Genomic DNA, 17,353 nt, shown 5'->3' with positions numbered 1-17,353 from the left:
TGTCAAAATCTCATAGAAAAAAACTGAAAAATAGATCAAAGAGAAATAATTTAAGAATTACTGGACTACCTGAATTTCTTGTTTATTATTTTTTAATCATGTCCAACTCTTTGTGAATTTATCTGGGGTTTTCCTGGCAATGATATGGAGTAATTTGCCACTCTCTTTACCCCTCATTTTACAGATGAGAAATTGAGACAAATGGGATCAAGTGAATTGTTTAGGGTTATACAACTAGTAAGTGTCTGAGGCCAGATTTTAACTCAGAATTGATGTTTTTTGATTTGGAGTCCCTTGAAAAGCAAAAAAAAAAAAAAAATCAAATCAGTCAATTAAAGATGCTAATTTGGATGATTCATTAGAAAAACAAATACTTAAATATTTTGGCCATTTAATGAGAAGACAGGACTCAATGGAAATGACTCTGATATTGGAAAATATTGAAGGTAAAAGGAGAAGGGGATGGCAAAAGATGAAATGGATAGATGGTGTCATGAAATCAACAAACATGAGCTTGGATAGATTATGGGAGATGGTGGAGGACAGAAGGGCCTGGCATGCTATGGTCCATGGGTTCACAAAGAATTGGACTTGACTGAATGACTGGACACAACAAATATTAACTGTTTGAAAAATAGATAAAGAACAAGTTTTGCCAAATTACTTTAGAGACAAATCTGTTTTAATTTTGGAACAAAAATTTCAACCAAATTAATTCTTTATTTATAATTACTAATAACAATTTTTAAATTTAATTTCTCCCATGATGAACATGATGGCTCATGTTCAAAATATTCATAGTGGCACTCCCAGCTCCCCATGAACTGTTTATTTTTTTAAATCACCCAAAAAGCCAAGTCAGCTCCGTTTATTTTCTTAACTAACCTTACCAGTATAATAAGAGGGCAAATAAAGGGCACATCTCTCCTTACCCTGAGGCATTTTACTTGTAATCCAAGCAGGAAAAGCTACTTAATATATATATATATATATATATATATATATATTTTTTTTTTTTTTACAAAAGAGTTTTAGCATAATTATTTAAAACATACTAAGGAAACTATTTTCTCTTATCAATCAGTTAATATGTTATTTGTTGAATTTTCACTTCAGTCTTATGAAATTTGTTTTGTAATCTTACAATGTTTGAGGAAGGGAGCATATTATTTGGGGAAACATAACAGTAGTTGTCAAAGAGGCATTTCTCTAAAAGTTTCTTAAATCTTGTGAAAACTCTTCCTTAGAACATCTTTTTCTAAAATTCTAAGACCCTTTACTTCTAAACTCTCCAATCACAGTCAGTGCAAGCAGATAAGAATTTTCCTTTAATTCTTATATTTTCTTTTCTATTTCCTACTTTCTCAAACTTTGTTCATTCTTTTTATATATCATTTTAGTAGACTTTGGTTAAAGCCCTTCAAAATTGCTTCTTCCATATACTGATCTGATACTTCCCTTGCCTTTTTTTCTATTTTCTTAATTCCTTTAGCCTTTATTTCCCAATCATATCCAAGTCTGCCTTTTGATAGTCCTGGGCTTCAACTTGGAAAGATTCCTTTTTTTGAGTTCAAATCTGATCCCAGACATTTATTGTGTGACTTTGGGCAAGTCATTTAACCCTGCTTGCCTCAGTTTCTCATTTATAAGATGAGTTGGAGAATAGCAAATTGCTCTCATATCTTTGCTAAAAAACAACAACAACAAAAAGCAAAAAACTATAATTGGTGTGATGAAGAGTCAGACACAACTATTCAATTAAAAAATAAAAATTACAAGTTTATTAATGAGTAATAAATTAACCAAATATACTTTAGATCATGAGCTATGAATCGATAAGATAAACAAACAGCAAGAGCTCAAGTAACTTGTAGTAACCTACAAGATTGTGGTCACATAGACAATACCAGTCTAAGTATGTGTATATGTGTGAAAAAATTATGAATCCTCTCTATTAAACCTGTAAGAAAGACATTCAAACAGAGATTTGGTAACAAAAATAATTTTAATCTTTTTTCAAGTATAAATCAATAAGAGGCAATTTCTTGCAGGTTAGTGTTTAAATTGGAACAAATCATTGATTGTCTAGAACCTCTGAATTTTCTTTTATTTAATGAACTTTTTTCTTCTCATTGATATTACAGGTTTCCAGAGTTTTTCATTTTATGAACTGAAAAATGTTACAAATAACTTTGATGAGCTCCCTATATCAGCTGGTGGAAACAAAATGGGAGAGGGAGGCTTTGGAGTTGTATATAAGGGCTATATCAATAACAGAATTGTGGCAGTGAAGAAACTTACAACTGTAAGTTAACTTTCTTTATAGCAGAAATTAGATGGTCATTTTGTAATAAAATGCCTTTTTTTTTTTTTTTTTTTTTTTTTTTTTGAGATTGGATCTCTCTTTTATATATATAGCTGGAAGTGCACAGCCAACTCACAGGCCAATCCTGTTGCTGATTCACATGGAAAAGTTTGACCTACCCTGTTGCCAGTATGAGTTGTTTCACTCCTTCCTTAGGCAGTCCAGTGGCCTCATAACTAGATTTACTTCTACTGTAACTCAAAACTCCTAAACTTAAACAATCCATCAGCCTCAAAATCCTCTAGTAGCAGGAATTAGAGACCCTACCCTGGCCAGAAAAGCAACAATTTTAGACAAATTTTTTATTGCACTGAAATAAATTGAAAGCAATGTTTACTTTTAACACTTAAGTAAGCATTACCCAAAACTTTATATATGCCAGGCAGTATGGCATAATGGAAAGGCTCTGGATTTGAAGTTAGGAGAAGTAGATTCATATCAAGCTTTAAGATTTTTATTTCTCTGACTTTGGGCACTTAACCTCTTAAGAAAGTAATACTTACATTGTCTATTGTTATGAGGAAACTGCTTTTTAAACCTTGAAGCATAATATAAAAATGAATTATCTCTGTTATTAAAATGATAAGAAACATATAATTATTCTCTCATCAGTAGACATATCCAAGATTGGACAAAATGCTTAAAAATTTAAATAAGTAATCGTTGACATCTATATGGTATTTTATAGTTTCTTCTTTGTTAATCAACTTAATAATTTGTGCTTTCATCAGTGTAGATGCTTCTCCACTGTAATAAATTAGTGTCCCTAAAATTTAATAGATGATATTGCAGTCAGTCCTTTCTCCTCTCCCTTCTCATTAAAACCATCCTTTTAGGATGAGTTTCTTCAAATTTTCAAGAGACTTTTCAAACAACTGACATGTAGTCTAATATAGATCCATATTTAAAACCTTTTCAGCTTAGCAGAACCTATCAAAGGTTATACTTTTCAAATTTAAAATCACCCTCACATCCTCATGAGGCATTAGGGTATTATTTTTGTGGAAGATGTTACAATTTTTATATATAAGGACAATTTTAAACAGACTAATTTTTTAAAATTATGTTGTACTGTCACAACCCTAGGAAAAAAAGACAAAATTCCCTAAAGAAGTTCAAAATTTTAGTTGTTTTAGTTGTGAATAAACTTCATTCACAGCCTAAAGATCATTATTCATAGGCCGCATTATTAAAGTTAAAAGAACTACAATTCATTGTTGGGTATAGTAGTACCTTCTTGATTTTATCTCTGGCTCATTGTCTTCCACTTCATTTTATTTACAAAACAGCAACATTTCTATGGTAAACAGAAAGTTATAAGCAAAAATTCTGGGTTACTATCTCCTTATGCTTCTTAGAATTTTTCAGAATTGGCTGTCTGAAGACCTATTGGATCTTTTAAAAAACATTTCTATCTGAGAACCTAATTTTGTCCCTGATTTAAAACTCTCTGAAAGTTGCTCCATAAATATGCTTTCATACAATTTCCTTCATTGGTATTTTATATTTCCCCCCCTCACTTCCATTTCATCTGCCCAACTTAAAAGCTTTGTGACCTTAGAAAAAGTATTTTACCTGTCTGGGTTTCAGGGATTTGTTTACCTGACAGAGGCCAGCCTGATGATTACCTGAAGAGTCTAATAATTATAGAATCTATGATTTGGTGATATTTTTGTTTTATAGATGGCTGATATGTGTACTGAAGAATTAAAACAACAGTTTGACCAAGAAATAAAAATAATGGCAAAGTAAGTATTAAAAAGACAATTTGTAGAACATTAGGAAATAATGCTAGTACCAGAAAAAAAAAAATAAGTGAGCACCAGAATGTAAATTAGGAGATTTACCTAGCTATGATATAATACGTATAATCTTGTTTAAGGCTTTGTTAAGGTTTATATAAAAACCTCTCTGGTTCTTGATTTCTATATGTAAAATGAAAATACAAGGATTAGATTAGACCAACTTTAAGATTCCTCGTAATTCTAAAATTCTGTTATTTTATATCAATTTAACTATAGATAGGTTGTTAGCAAAATGTGTAAATTGTCATTGTTTTAAAATAATATCACAAGAAATCATACACAATTTCAATTCTCACCACTTTTTGTTATTAAGATCCTCAGAATTACCAAGCATAGATGCCTTTAAGTAAGGAGATCTCCAAATATCTCTAATAAAGATATAGAGCCATGAGAATAAATTTTGACACTTATTACTCTGACAAGCCACTAAACCCCTCTGTGCTGGTTTCCTCATCTGTGGATAATAATAAGCTCTACTTCACAGGGTTGTTACAAGGATCAAGTGATTTGTATTTTGTTTTATAAATCTTAAAATGCTACATAGATATTATTTTATTATTTGTTTTCTTTAATGTTGTTTCTACCTTTTCTAAAAGCACCTCAAGTTTTAGTATGTTAGGGAACAAATAGTATGGTTCTGCTATCCTTAATGACAAAAAAATTAGCTTAGGGTTTTTTCTTTTCCATTTTTCTTGTATTCATTGTTCCCTTTCCATCTTTATCTAAAGGAAGATTTAGTTTATTTTTTCAGCCTACTTTTATTCCTAACTGCTTTCCCCAACTTTATAAATGTTACTGCCCATGATAACCCATCATCATCCTATACTAGATTTTATAAATGAGTTTATATGCTAAATTAATATTGCTTCTATAGCCATCTCTCTTCATTTGGGAAGTAAGTCAAATGTTTATTTGCTAAGATGCATTATAAGTTCTTTTATATCTTTATCATGGCAGTTAATTTACATTTGTTTATTTTGGGGATGAAATTATTTTAGTTGGTATCACTGTCAGAAGAAAGATTTTGGGAGTTACAAGTATATTTTCCATGTATGAATGTAAACAGTTTAATTTTATTGATTCCCTAATGATTCCTCTTTCCTTTTTATCTTTTTGGTTTTTTTTTTTTTTTTTTTTTTTTGAGTCTTATATTTGAAAGTTAAAATTTCTATTTGGTTCTGATCTTTCCATCAGGAATGCTTGAAAGTCTTGCATTTCATTAAATATCAATTCTTTCCTGTGGAGGATACTCAGTTTTGCTGGGTAGGTGATTCTTGGCCCTGATATTAGCTCCTTTGCCTTCCAGAATATCATATTTCAAGTTCTTTGATTCTTTAATATAGAAAGTGCTAAATTATGTGTTATCCTGACTATGACTCTATGATATTTGAATTATATAGGTTTTTTGTTTTTGTTTGCTTGCAGTATTTTCTACTTGACCTGAGAGCTCTGGTATTTGGCTGTAATATTTCTGGGATTTTTCATTTGAGGATCTCTTTTAGGAGGTTATCAGTGGATTTTTTCAATTTCTGTTTTTCTTTCTGATTCTAGAATATCAGAGCAGTTTTCCTAGATGATTTCTAGGATCTTTTTTTTTTCTTGACTGTCATTTTCAGATAGCCCAATATATTAAATTGTCTCTCCTGGATTTATTTTTCAAGTAAGTCAGTTGATTTTCCAATGAATTATTTCATGTCTTCTATTTTTTCATTCTTTTGATTATTTTATTGTATTTTTGTGTCTCATAAAATCATTAACATCCACTAGCCCAATTCAAATTTTAAAGGAGTTATTTTCTTCAGTGAATTTTTGTATTTTTAAAAAATTGACCAGTTTTGACTTTTCAGTGAATATTTGTATATATTTCTATTCTGCTTTTCAAGGCTTCTACACTGGATTTTTGTGCATCTTTTGTCACTTGACTTATTCTGTTTTTTTAAAGTATTAATATTTTCAGTATTTTTGGTGCCTTCTTTACTAAGATGTTGACTATTATTTTTCATAATTTTATTGCATCCTCTCATTTACCCCCAATTTTCCTCTTTCTGTCTTACTTGATTTTTAAAATTCTTTTTGAGCTCTTTCATGGCCTGTCCAATTCATATTTTCCTTTGAGGCTTTGAGAGGAATTTGGGATTTGTTGTTTTCTTGTGAGTTTGTGCTTTGATATTCTCTTTCACTATAGTAATTTTTTATAGTCAGGATCTTTTTCTGCTATTTGCTCATTTTTCTATCCTATTTCTTGATTTTTAACTACATGCTACTACTTTTGAGTGTGGAGGGAACACTGTCCTAAGCTTCAGGTTTTTGGGGCAGCTATTTTCAGAGATAATTCTGGGGATCTGCAACTTTTCAGTTTTTCCAAGATAGTATGATCTAAGTATGTTTACTACTCTCCTGATCTGAGTTCTAGTCTGTGGGTGACCACAAGCATTCTTTCCCATCCTGCACCTATGACAAGGGTTCTAGCTCTTCGGGGGCAGCAAACTCTTGTGTTTTAGTTGTGCTCATCCTTGCCCTGTGCTAAGACCCAGATAAAAGTATGAGCAGTGCAATAGAGTCCTTTTCCCCAGTGCCTGCAGAAGGACCCCTATAATCCTCTAACCACTTGTCTGACCTTGTTATCATCTGTGGGTTGCCACTGCCAGTTGCCCCCAATGCTTACTGCTGGTTGGCTGGGGCATGACCTGCACTAGACTATGCTCCAATTTTACCCTGGTACAAGAGACTTTTCCTGCCAACCTTCTAAGTTGTGTTGTAAAATTGTTTCACTCCATTCTTTTGTAAGTCTTACTGCTCCAGAATGTGTTCTAGGGCATTATTTAAAATTACTTGGAGGGATTTAAGATGTTTTTTTTTTCTCTATCACTTTGACTCTACCCATCTCTAATTAGTTTTTTTAATATTGATGCTTCATATTTGTTTCAAGATGCCTAAAATGTTTGTGATCCAAAATTTTAAATAATTCCACAATCATACTCGTTATGAAGAAAAGAGGTAAACAAAGATATTCATCACAGTCCTTGATTAAATGGTCACAATTTCCAAGTTAATAGAACCTGAGGAATTTTTGCTCCAAAAAGCAGAACAGAACTGTATTATTTCTATTATTGAATTTATTGCCTACTAAAAAAGAATAATCTCTAAATTTAAATAATTGTGAAGTTTAATTTGTTTTATTGATATTTGATATTAAGATCATAATAAAAAATTAAAAAAGAAAAGGAACTGAGTATAAAAGTACAAAAAGTATAAAAGTACTCTTTAATCCAGCTACCAGAGAGGCTAAGCTAGTGGAACTCTTGGGTTTGGGAGTTATAAGCTACAGCAGACCAATGCAAGTCACCAAACTGAACTGGACAACAATATTATGAGCCTCTGGGTCTGGGTTGGAGAGAATGCTTACTAGATTATATAAGGAGGACAAATCAACCCAATTTGAAATAGAACAGCTCAAAGCTCCCCTGCCAATCAGTAAGTGGAATCAGGCCCATGAGTTACTTTGCATTTTCAAATGAATCAGATAGGGGACCCAGCCTTTAAAAAAAAAAAAAAAGAAAGAAAGGAAGGAAGGAAGGAAGGGAAGAAAGGAAGGAAGGAAGGAAGGAAAGGAAGAAAGGAAGGAAGGAAGGGAAGGAAGGGAAGGAAGGAAGGAAGGAAGGAAGGAAGGAAGGAAGGAAGGAAGGAAGGAAGGAAGGAAGGAAGGAAGGAAGGTAGGAAGGAAGGAAAAGAAAGAAAGAAAGGAAGAAAGAAAGAAAGAAAGGAAGAAAATAAAAGGGAAAAAACTAATAACAGTAGTGAAGAAGTTGGTCTCTTCTTCAGCTGTTTTATTGTTGTTCAGGCATTCAGTTGTGTCTAACTCCAAGGTTCACAGGGTTTTCCATGGCAGAGATAAAGGAGTAGTTTGTTATTTCTTTTTCCTTTTTTTTTTTTTTTTTTTTTTTTTTCATAATATGTTTTTATTTTTTTTTTTTTTTTTTTTTTTTTTTTTAATAGCCTTTTATTTACAGGATATATGCATGGGTAACTTTACAGCATTAACAATTGCCAAACCTCTTGTTCCAATTTTTCACCTCTTACCCCCCACCCCCCCCTAGATGACAGGATGACCAGTAGATGTTAAATATATTAAAATGTTATTTCTTTTTCCAATGTGTCCCCATTTTATAGATAAGATCTTCCTGACTGTAGACTTGATGTTCTCTCTAGACACCACCTTGCTGCCCTCTGTTTTATAGCTAATCTTTTAAAATATCCAGCTTTGAGCTGATCTTAAATATTTAAGATGTCAAACACTTAATCCTTTAAAAATTTATTTGTCACAGGTGTCAACATGAAAACTTAGTAGAACTACTTGGTTTCTCAAGTGATAGTGATAACTTCTGTTTGGTGTATGTCTATATGCCCAATGGTTCATTGCTTGACAGATTATCTTGTCTGGTAAGTTGTTTAGTTAAAAAAAATAGTATGATATTTAAATTTTCTGAAGTATTCTAATTTTACACTTTGCTTTTTATCCAAATTCTATACACATTTTAGGATTTCCCTGTATCTGAACTCTCTACAATACAATGCATAACATGTCCATATCTTTTCATCTTTTGCTATTTTTGCATATGTTTGAGTGTAAATGTACCATAGAGCTCTTTAATGCTCTGGAGGATTCGTTTGAAGATTTTTAATAATTTGTATATGGTAATATAGCAACTTCATTGTTCATTTTTATCCCAAGTTCTATTTCATGACAGGCTTAACTCCTTTATTGATGATGCATCTTTAATGATATGTCTTTATATTAAGAAGCAGTGTGATATAGTGCTCAGTCTCAGAGTCAGAAAAAACTTGGGTCAAGCTACTACTTCTGCAAAATACTTGGTATGTGACTGTTGGCAATGCACTTGAACCTCTCAGTGTCCTAGGTACTCACCCAGTATTCTCTGCCTGAGAAGCATTATGAAATTAGAAGGGGAAAGTATAAGTTCCCTTGGCCATATGGGTTACCTTTCCTAGTCAACTCCCTTTGCAATTAATCTTTATATTTTTATGGCAAAATATATTCCAGATTTGTAAAGGAAATGCTACATTTGTTCTTTCTGTGCCATTTCAGTTGTCTGCTTTGAATTAAATATGTTTTCTGGCTAACTAAAATAAATGTAAACACCCCAATTGGGGATTTGAGTGATTAATCAGTCAATAAGCATTTATTGGTTATGATATGTAGGACATAGTGCTAGGAACCAGGGATACAAATACAGTAAACAAAACAGTCCCTAATCATAAGGGCTTTTGTTCTGATGGGAGATGCAAAAGAATATTTACAAGTCTATACATTGAATGGTTAAGTATGCAAGGAAGTTTGAGAGAGAGAAGGTTCTAGTAGTTGGGAGTATCAGGGAAAGATATGAGATGCCTTGAAGGAAGAAAGGGATTCTTTATGATGGAGGTAAGAAAGTAAAATATCTAGATATAGTGGATAGACAATGCAAAGGCATAAACATGAGAAATGGAGTGCCAAGTATGAAGAATAGAAACAGCCAATTTGGCAGGAATGCCACAATATGAAAGGGGGAGTAACAAGACTAGAAGTGTACATTGAAATAAAGTAATAAGGTATTTTAAAGGCTAAATGGAGGAATTTACATTTGATTCTTGAGGTAATGAGTTGCTAGAATTTGTTGAGTAAAAGGGTGATGTCTCTAGATCTGCACTTGAGGAAAATGACTTTGGCAGTTGTGTGGAGGATAGGTTGAATTGGAGACACGTGAAATGAGAATAATAATTTGGAAATTGCTGAAATAATTCTGGTAAAAGATAAAATAAGGGCCTGAAATAAGGTAATACATGTGTGATAAGATACTAAAGAGTTGTAGTGGAGATAAAAATAGGAAGTTTTGGAAACTGCTTTATTATGTGGAGTAAGGGAGAGCAAGGAGTTGAGGATGATGTCAAGGTTATAAACCTGGATGACAGAATGAATAATGGTACTTTCAACAGAAATAAAGAAATTTAGGAGAGATGTACATTTTGTTTTGGTCTAGTTGACATTTAGATGTGTCTGAGATATCCAATTTGAAATACCCAATAAATTTTCTTGTTTACAATTATGTTGTTTGTTTTCCTGATTTTGAACTGTCCTGGAGACAACCTATGACCCTGAAACTAAGACTTTTGGGAATAGTTATGCTTAAAACTTAGGGCCCTGAAACATCAACTTGAGAGGAAACCACTGGGGAAATAACTGTTGCTCTAGCAACTTCAACCAGAAAAGAAAGTTCTTGGCACCATCCTTGGCGCTGTTGGTCCTTGGTGCAGTATTAGAAAATGATATAATTTTATTTGTGGAAATTACATTAAAGAATAGACATTACCATCTGCTTTTCTGTTGTACTCTAAGGACTTTGAGACCTTGCCATCTGATTTGAAGGCAGAACTTTCCATATATATATAGACTGCACTCTTGGGTTTTTAGGGATTCCTAAGGGACTATCTTTTCTATTTGCATTTGCAGCACTTAGCACTGTGGTTTACTTAGTAAGTTCTTTTTTTTTTTTCTTGAAAATATGCTAGATTTATTGTTATCTTAATAGACTTCCTAATTATGTAATTTACCATTTTTTAAAATTATAGCTTTTTATTTAGAAGTTACATGCATGGGTAATTTTATAGCATTGACAATTGCCAAACCTGTTGTTCCAATTTTTCCTCTCCTTCCCCCCACTCTCTCCCTCAGATGGCAGGTTGACCAATACATGTTAAATATGTTAAAGTTTAAATTAAATACAAAATAAGTATACATGTTCAAACAGTTATTTTGCTGTAAAAATAGAATCGGACTGTGAAATAGTGTGCAGTTAGCCTGTGAAGGAAATCAAAAATACAGGTGTGTGATGACCATGTATTTTAAAATCAGCCAGAGTCAGGAATTCAGGTTAAGGGAAAATTCTCGATGTTTATTCTTTGTGGAGGTGAAGGGGGATGGCAATAGGAAGTGTGAACAGCCACGACTCGAACCTGGCCAGCAGTTTCTCTGCCTCTCTCACTCCAACCACCAAAATCATCTGTACGTCATTTCCTATACAATACATCAAAACTTGCACAAAGAGTGGGCAGGGCCATTCTTTCTCCAAGCATATATTAACAGAGTATCGTCCAATTGCTATTTAGCCTCACATGCTTGGGACCTCAGTGCATCAATTCGAGCTTCAGCCCATTACATCTCCCGCTTTCTTTTGTTTTAGAATACAGGTGGTCATGCCATCCCTGACCTCTCAGGGAGGTGAGAGCCCCCAAGGGGAGGTGATCACACCCTCCCTGACTTCTCAAGAAAGAAGATGAAAGCACCGAAAAGGAGGGGATCACACCCCGCCCGACTTCTCAGGAAGGGAGGTGAAAGCACTAAAAAGGAGATGATCATGCCCTCCCTGACATCTTAGGAAGGGAGATGAAAAGCACCAAAGGGAAGTGGGGGTTGCTAGCGGGTTTCTGGGCTGAAGGATCTTATTAGAAACAGGTATGCCCAAACCCATCAACATGGGAGGTATTACACAAGCACATAGCAATAACGCACAGGCTATTAGTGATGACTCTCCCCACACTCAGTGCAGGGTTGATGGGGTGTAACAAACATGAATTGTATACCCAAGTAGTGGTATAACAAACAATATAAATTAACATGGTGTTGTAAAAGATCGCCAGAAATCCTAGAAGGAGGGTATGTAAACAACAGTCACATATGCGCTTTCTTCAGCAGCCAAGAGATAGTCCAAAACCAATCTATTGTCCATTGCTTCACATGTCAGGGAATCCAATGATCCCCCCAAGTTTTTGAAATCCTGCAACAGTCCTTTTATGTGTTAGAGAATCCAATGATTCCAACAGATTTTGAAGTTCTGCAACAGTCTTATCATTTCTCAGAAAATCCAGTGATTCCTGAGGACTTTCAAGTCCTATAACAGTCTTATGTCTCAGAAAATCCAATGATTCCTGAGGGTTTTCAAGTCCTACAACAATCTTATCATGTCTCAGAGAATCCAATGATTCCTGAGGGTTTTGAAGTCCAACAATTTTCGATGTCCATGAGTCAAATGCCATAATTGCCACACTCTTTCAATAGTGAGCATAATCAGCAACGGAACCACCCGATATTTCTTGGGTCTTCTCCTTTGTTTCAAGGGTCTGTTTTGTCTCTCTGTGCTGGACAAGGCAAATATGGCTCGTTGGCACCCATCTGATTCCTTCTCCATCTGTAGAGATACGAGCAAACCCTTTTCTCCAAGCAGTTAATCTATCTGGTCCCTTCCATTCACCACTTTCTGGGTCTCTCCACATCACCTGGCAATTATCTAAAGATAGTGGAGCCTCTCGCACTGGACACTGCCCTTCTGGTGGGTTATAAAACCTGTCTGCCGGAGCCAGTGCATCTTTGTCAAAAATCAAGAAGTTAATAGTATAAAGGGCTAGATTTAGAAGTTCTCTAGAGTTACCTGTGGCTCCCCCTTTCTTTTGTTTTTGAAGGAGCATCTTAATGTCTCTGTTTCTCCTCTCTACTATTGCCTGTCCTTGAGGATTAAAAGATATGCCAGTGATGTGTAAAATATTATACTGTGCATAAAAGTATGCAAAATGTTTAGAAGTATATGCAGGTTCATTATCTGTTTTTATTGCTTGTGGCACACACATAATTGCAAATGCTTGGATAAGGAAATCAGTGACCCACTCAGGCTGTCTCTTTTGCTGCTAGTATTGCAAAAATGAATCCTGAAAAGGTGTCTACTACAACGTGGATAAAAGACAGGCGACCAAAAGATTTATAATGGGTCACATCCATTTGCCAGATTTCATTGGGTCTCAAACCATGAGAATTCTTCCCTGGAGGCAGTGTAGGAGCATGGAAAGGAAGGCAAGCCATACAGGCTTTTACTATGCTCCTAGCTTCCTCTCTTGTTATTCCAAAATATAAACATAAAGCTCAAGCAGCCTGATGATATTTAGAATGAGATTCCTGGGATTCTTGGAATAAAGGAGTATTTGATCAACATAGTTAGAAGGCTATCTGCCTTTGAATTGCCATCAAAGATAGGACCTGGAAGTCCACTATGAGAGTGGCCATGCAAAATATAAATCTTACCTAGATGCTTTCTCACTTGCTCTTGAAGTTTCTTAAAGAGCTGATATATACTAGAGGCTACAAATTTTATTTGGACTGTGGCAATTCTTTGTACCACACCTACTGAATAGGCCGAATCAGATATTATATTTATATTTTCTGGATAATAAGTAAGAGCTAGAATGATTTTGCATACAATTCATTCTGCTGAGTGGACTGAAAAAAAGTTCTGATTACTCTCTTTATAGTTAAGTCATGAGAGTATACGGCACAAATATTATGTTTGGATGCATCTGTGAAGATAGTTGGTCCTTTAAGAGGAACTTTAGAAACTTTTTCTTCAAGAATCCATCGCCAATTATGTAATAGTCTGGTTATCTTTAATGGAGACCCACGTGTAAAATTTGGAGCCATGGCCAATAAAATTTGCCACTCTGGGATGGTCTCTTAGCACACATTAATTTGTGTATTAGTATAAAAAGTGTATATCTTGTCAGGTCTTGTCCCAGATAATTGTACTGCTTGCTTAATGGCCTTTAATAAAATTCTAGCCACAAGCACTGGGTAGGGAGTAAGGCTTTGTTCTGGTTGTGCTGGGAGGTTCACCCACTCTATCACACTGTCTCCTTGATGAAGGACGGTTCACCCACTCTATCACACTGTCTCCTTGATGAAGGACTGCTGTGGGTGCGTGACTCTTTCAACCACATTGGATAAAGCCAGTTCAACTTCTCTCAAAGCCTCTTGAGCTTCTTTTGTAAGCTGGCGTGGTGAGTTTAAAGCACTGTCTCCCCTTAAAATATCATATAATGGTTGCAATTGGTAGGTAGTCAAGCCTAACACTGGTTGCATCCATTGTATATCTCCTATCAATTTCTGAAAGTCATTTAAGGTGTTTAGCTTCTCTGTTCTTAAGGACAGTTTTTGTACTATAAGCACCTTAGGGAATACTTCATATCTTAAATATTGAAAAGGAGCATGTCTTTGAATTTTTTCTGGAGCTATGTACAATTTGTAATTCCTTAATGTTTCTAGGGTCTTTTGTAGACATACTTCTAACATTTGTTCCTCAGGTGCACATCCCAATATATCATCCATATAATGTAATAACATAACTTTTGGAAATGCTTTCCTTACTGGAGTAAGAGCAGCAGCAACATACATTTGACACAGAGTAGGGCTGTTTTTCCCCTGTGGCAAAACTGTCCATTCATATCTTTTATAAGGCTCAGCTAAGTTAACGCTGGGCACTGAAAAGGCAAATCTTTTCACATCCTCCTTATCCAGAGGGATAGAATAGAAACAATCCTTAATGTCTATAACCCAAAGAGGCTATTCTCTAGGCAATTGAGTAGGAGATGGAAGTCCAGGCTGAAGAGTTGTCATAGTTTCCATCTGTTCATTCACCTTTCTTAAATCAGTCAACATCCTCCATTTTCCAGATTTCTTTTTTATAATAAATACTGGGGAATTCCAAGGACTTAGAGAAGGTTGTAAGTATCCTTGGTCAAGTTACACCTGTATTATATCTAATAAGGTCAGAATTTTATTGTTACCTAAGGGCCACTGTTCTATCCACTGCTGGTGTATCAGTTTTCCATTGGATAGGAACAGGTGAAAGTGTTGGCAGGCCTTCAATAGCAACCCTGCCTAAAAAACCGAAGTACTCATTTTTAACCCTAATTGTTGAAAAACGTCTCTTCCCCACAGATTGATGGGGATTTTTTCAACTATAAAAGGAGTAAAAACTCCTGTTTTGCCTTCAAAAATCCATCTCATAGGGGCAGCACTAACTTCAGCTGCTATTGATCCTCCTACACCAGACATGTTGGTGTCTGCTTTAATCTTTGGCTAGTGACTGGGCCAGTCGGCACCTCTAATGACTGTACGATCTGCACCTGTGTCTACCAATCCTTCTAATGGTATGCCATTTATATAGATTGTGAGCATAGCTTGATCAGCTGTTACAGTTGCTGTCCAGTATATTCCTGGATTTTGTGGTCTGGAGTCAGAATCTGGGTGACTATCACCAGGTTGTTTATTAGGATTCTGTATGAGTAAACCTGATGCTACTACATCTCCTGGGTGATAAGTCACACATTGTCTATCTGTATTAGTGACTTCAATATTATCTACACATTCCCCAGTGTGCGGATGGACACTGTTTTTTTTTTTTTTTTTAATTTAATAGCCTTTTATTTACAGGATATATGCATGGGTAACTTTACAGCATTAACAATTGCCAAATCTCTTGTTCCAATTTTTCACCTCTTACCCCCCCACCCCCTTCCCTAGATGGCAGGATGACCAGTAGATGTTAAATATATTAAAATATAAATTAGATACACAATAAGTATACATGACCAAAAGCGTTATTTTGCTGTACAAAAGAATCAGACTCTGAAATATTGTACAATTAGCTTGTGAAGGAAATCAAAAATGCAGGTGGGCATAAATATAGGGATTAGGAATTCAATGTAATGGTTTTAGTCATCTCCCAGAGTTCTTTTCTGAGGCATAGCTGGTTCAGTTCATTACTGCTCCATTGGAAATGATTTGGTTGATCTCGTTGCTGAGGATGGCCTGGTCCATCAGAACTGGTCATCATATAGTATTGTTGTTGAAGTATATAATGATCTCCTGGTCCTGCTCATTTCACTCAGCATCAGTTCGTGTAAGTCTCTCCAGGCCTTTCTGAAATCATCCTGTTGGTCATTTCTTACAGAACAGTAATATTCCATAATATTCATATAACACAATTTATTCAGCCATTCTCCAACTGATGGACATCCATTCAGTTTCCAGTTTTTAGCCACTACAAAAAGGGCTGCCACAAACATTCGTGCACATACAGGGATGGACACTGTTTTGTAAGTACTCTCTGGAGGTGAAATGGTCAAGCCTATTGTGCCTGGAGGCAAGGGATCCATAGGCTGGAGAGGAACAGTTTTCACTTCTCCAGGGGATATCTCAGTTGTCCCAGCTGCATACAACTCTATTCTCCCCAATTGTAATCCCTTTCTCCCATCAGATGGCTTCCTGGTCATGTCTGGGTATTGGACTTCTAGGCACTCTCTGGATACACCATTGGCTGCCATCATGCCCCAAGTATTTTTTGCCTTGGGCCCTGGGGCTGGGCCCCTCATCCCGTTTCCCTGAGCCTATCTACATTCTGAAGCCCAATGGAAGCCTCTGTTGCATTTTGGACATGGGGTTTTGGGTCTGTTCTCCCACCCTGTTTTCTCATTCTGTCTCTATACCAACATTGAGCTTTCAGATGCCCTACTTTACCACACTGAAAGCATTGACGAGTCTCTCTGGAAGTCCCTTGACAGAAGGGATCCTGTCTTCCCATGTTGAGATCTTGGGAAGTCTGCATCATAGCCTGGCTATAAAAAGCATTTGTGTCCACTGGCATAGCATCTTATGAACTCCTCTAAAGGAGCATCCTTGTGCAGTCCTAGTATAATTCTTCTCCAAACCTCATTAGCATTTTCCTTAGCAAGTTGCCTTATCAAAATGTCTGTTACTGTATTTTCACCATTAGTTCTTGTGATAGCTGTCTGCAAACGTCCCACAAAGTCAGCAAAGGGTTCATTTGGCCCTTGTATTATTTTTGTGAAGGCCTCACTCTTGTTGTCTTTATTGGGGAGAGAAGTCCATGTTTTGATAGCATTAGCAGCAATTTGCTCATATGCTACTATGGAGTAATTAATCTGTACTGCTATATCCGCATAAGAACCTACACCTGTTAGTAGGTCACAGGTGATTGGAGTATGAACTCTACTTTGACTATTTTGTTGGGCTTGTATCCTACAGAGCTCACTATATTCAGAAAGCCACAAGTAGTTTTGTCCAGGTTCTAGGCATATCCTTGCTATAGATTTCCAGTCATTAGGGGTTGAGATTTCAAAAGCCAAATTCTGTAATAACATCTTAACATAAGCTGATGTAGCCCCATAAAAGGTGCAAGTCTTTTTCAGGTTTTGAGGATTTCTATATCAAAAGGAGTATATTTTCTACTTTCTTGACCTGAAGAGTTAAACTGTTGAATCACAGGAAAAATGTGAGGTTGGA

At 35.3% G+C, this 17,353-nt stretch overlaps 1 protein-coding gene across 1 annotated transcript in view; it reads left to right on the top strand.

Annotated features, from left to right (window-relative positions):
- The window catches only part of IRAK4 (interleukin 1 receptor associated kinase 4), a 45,668-nt gene that overhangs the window by 14,320 nt on the left and 13,995 nt on the right, over window positions 1-17,353 (top strand). Inside the window, exons 5-7 of the mRNA XM_031940424.1 lie at window positions 2,145-2,305; window positions 4,049-4,113; window positions 8,496-8,610. Of these exons, the coding sequence (XP_031796284.1) occupies window positions 2,145-2,305; window positions 4,049-4,113; window positions 8,496-8,610 (341 nt within the window). The remainder of the gene's footprint in view (window positions 1-2,144; window positions 2,306-4,048; window positions 4,114-8,495; window positions 8,611-17,353) is intronic.

This window comes from Sarcophilus harrisii, chromosome 5 (assembly GCF_902635505.1).
Source record: "Sarcophilus harrisii chromosome 5, mSarHar1.11, whole genome shotgun sequence".
Lineage (NCBI taxonomy): Eukaryota > Metazoa > Chordata > Mammalia > Dasyuromorphia > Dasyuridae > Sarcophilus > Sarcophilus harrisii.
Note: the sequence above shows the minus strand (reverse complement) of the source record. Positions and strands in the feature narration are given on the sequence as shown.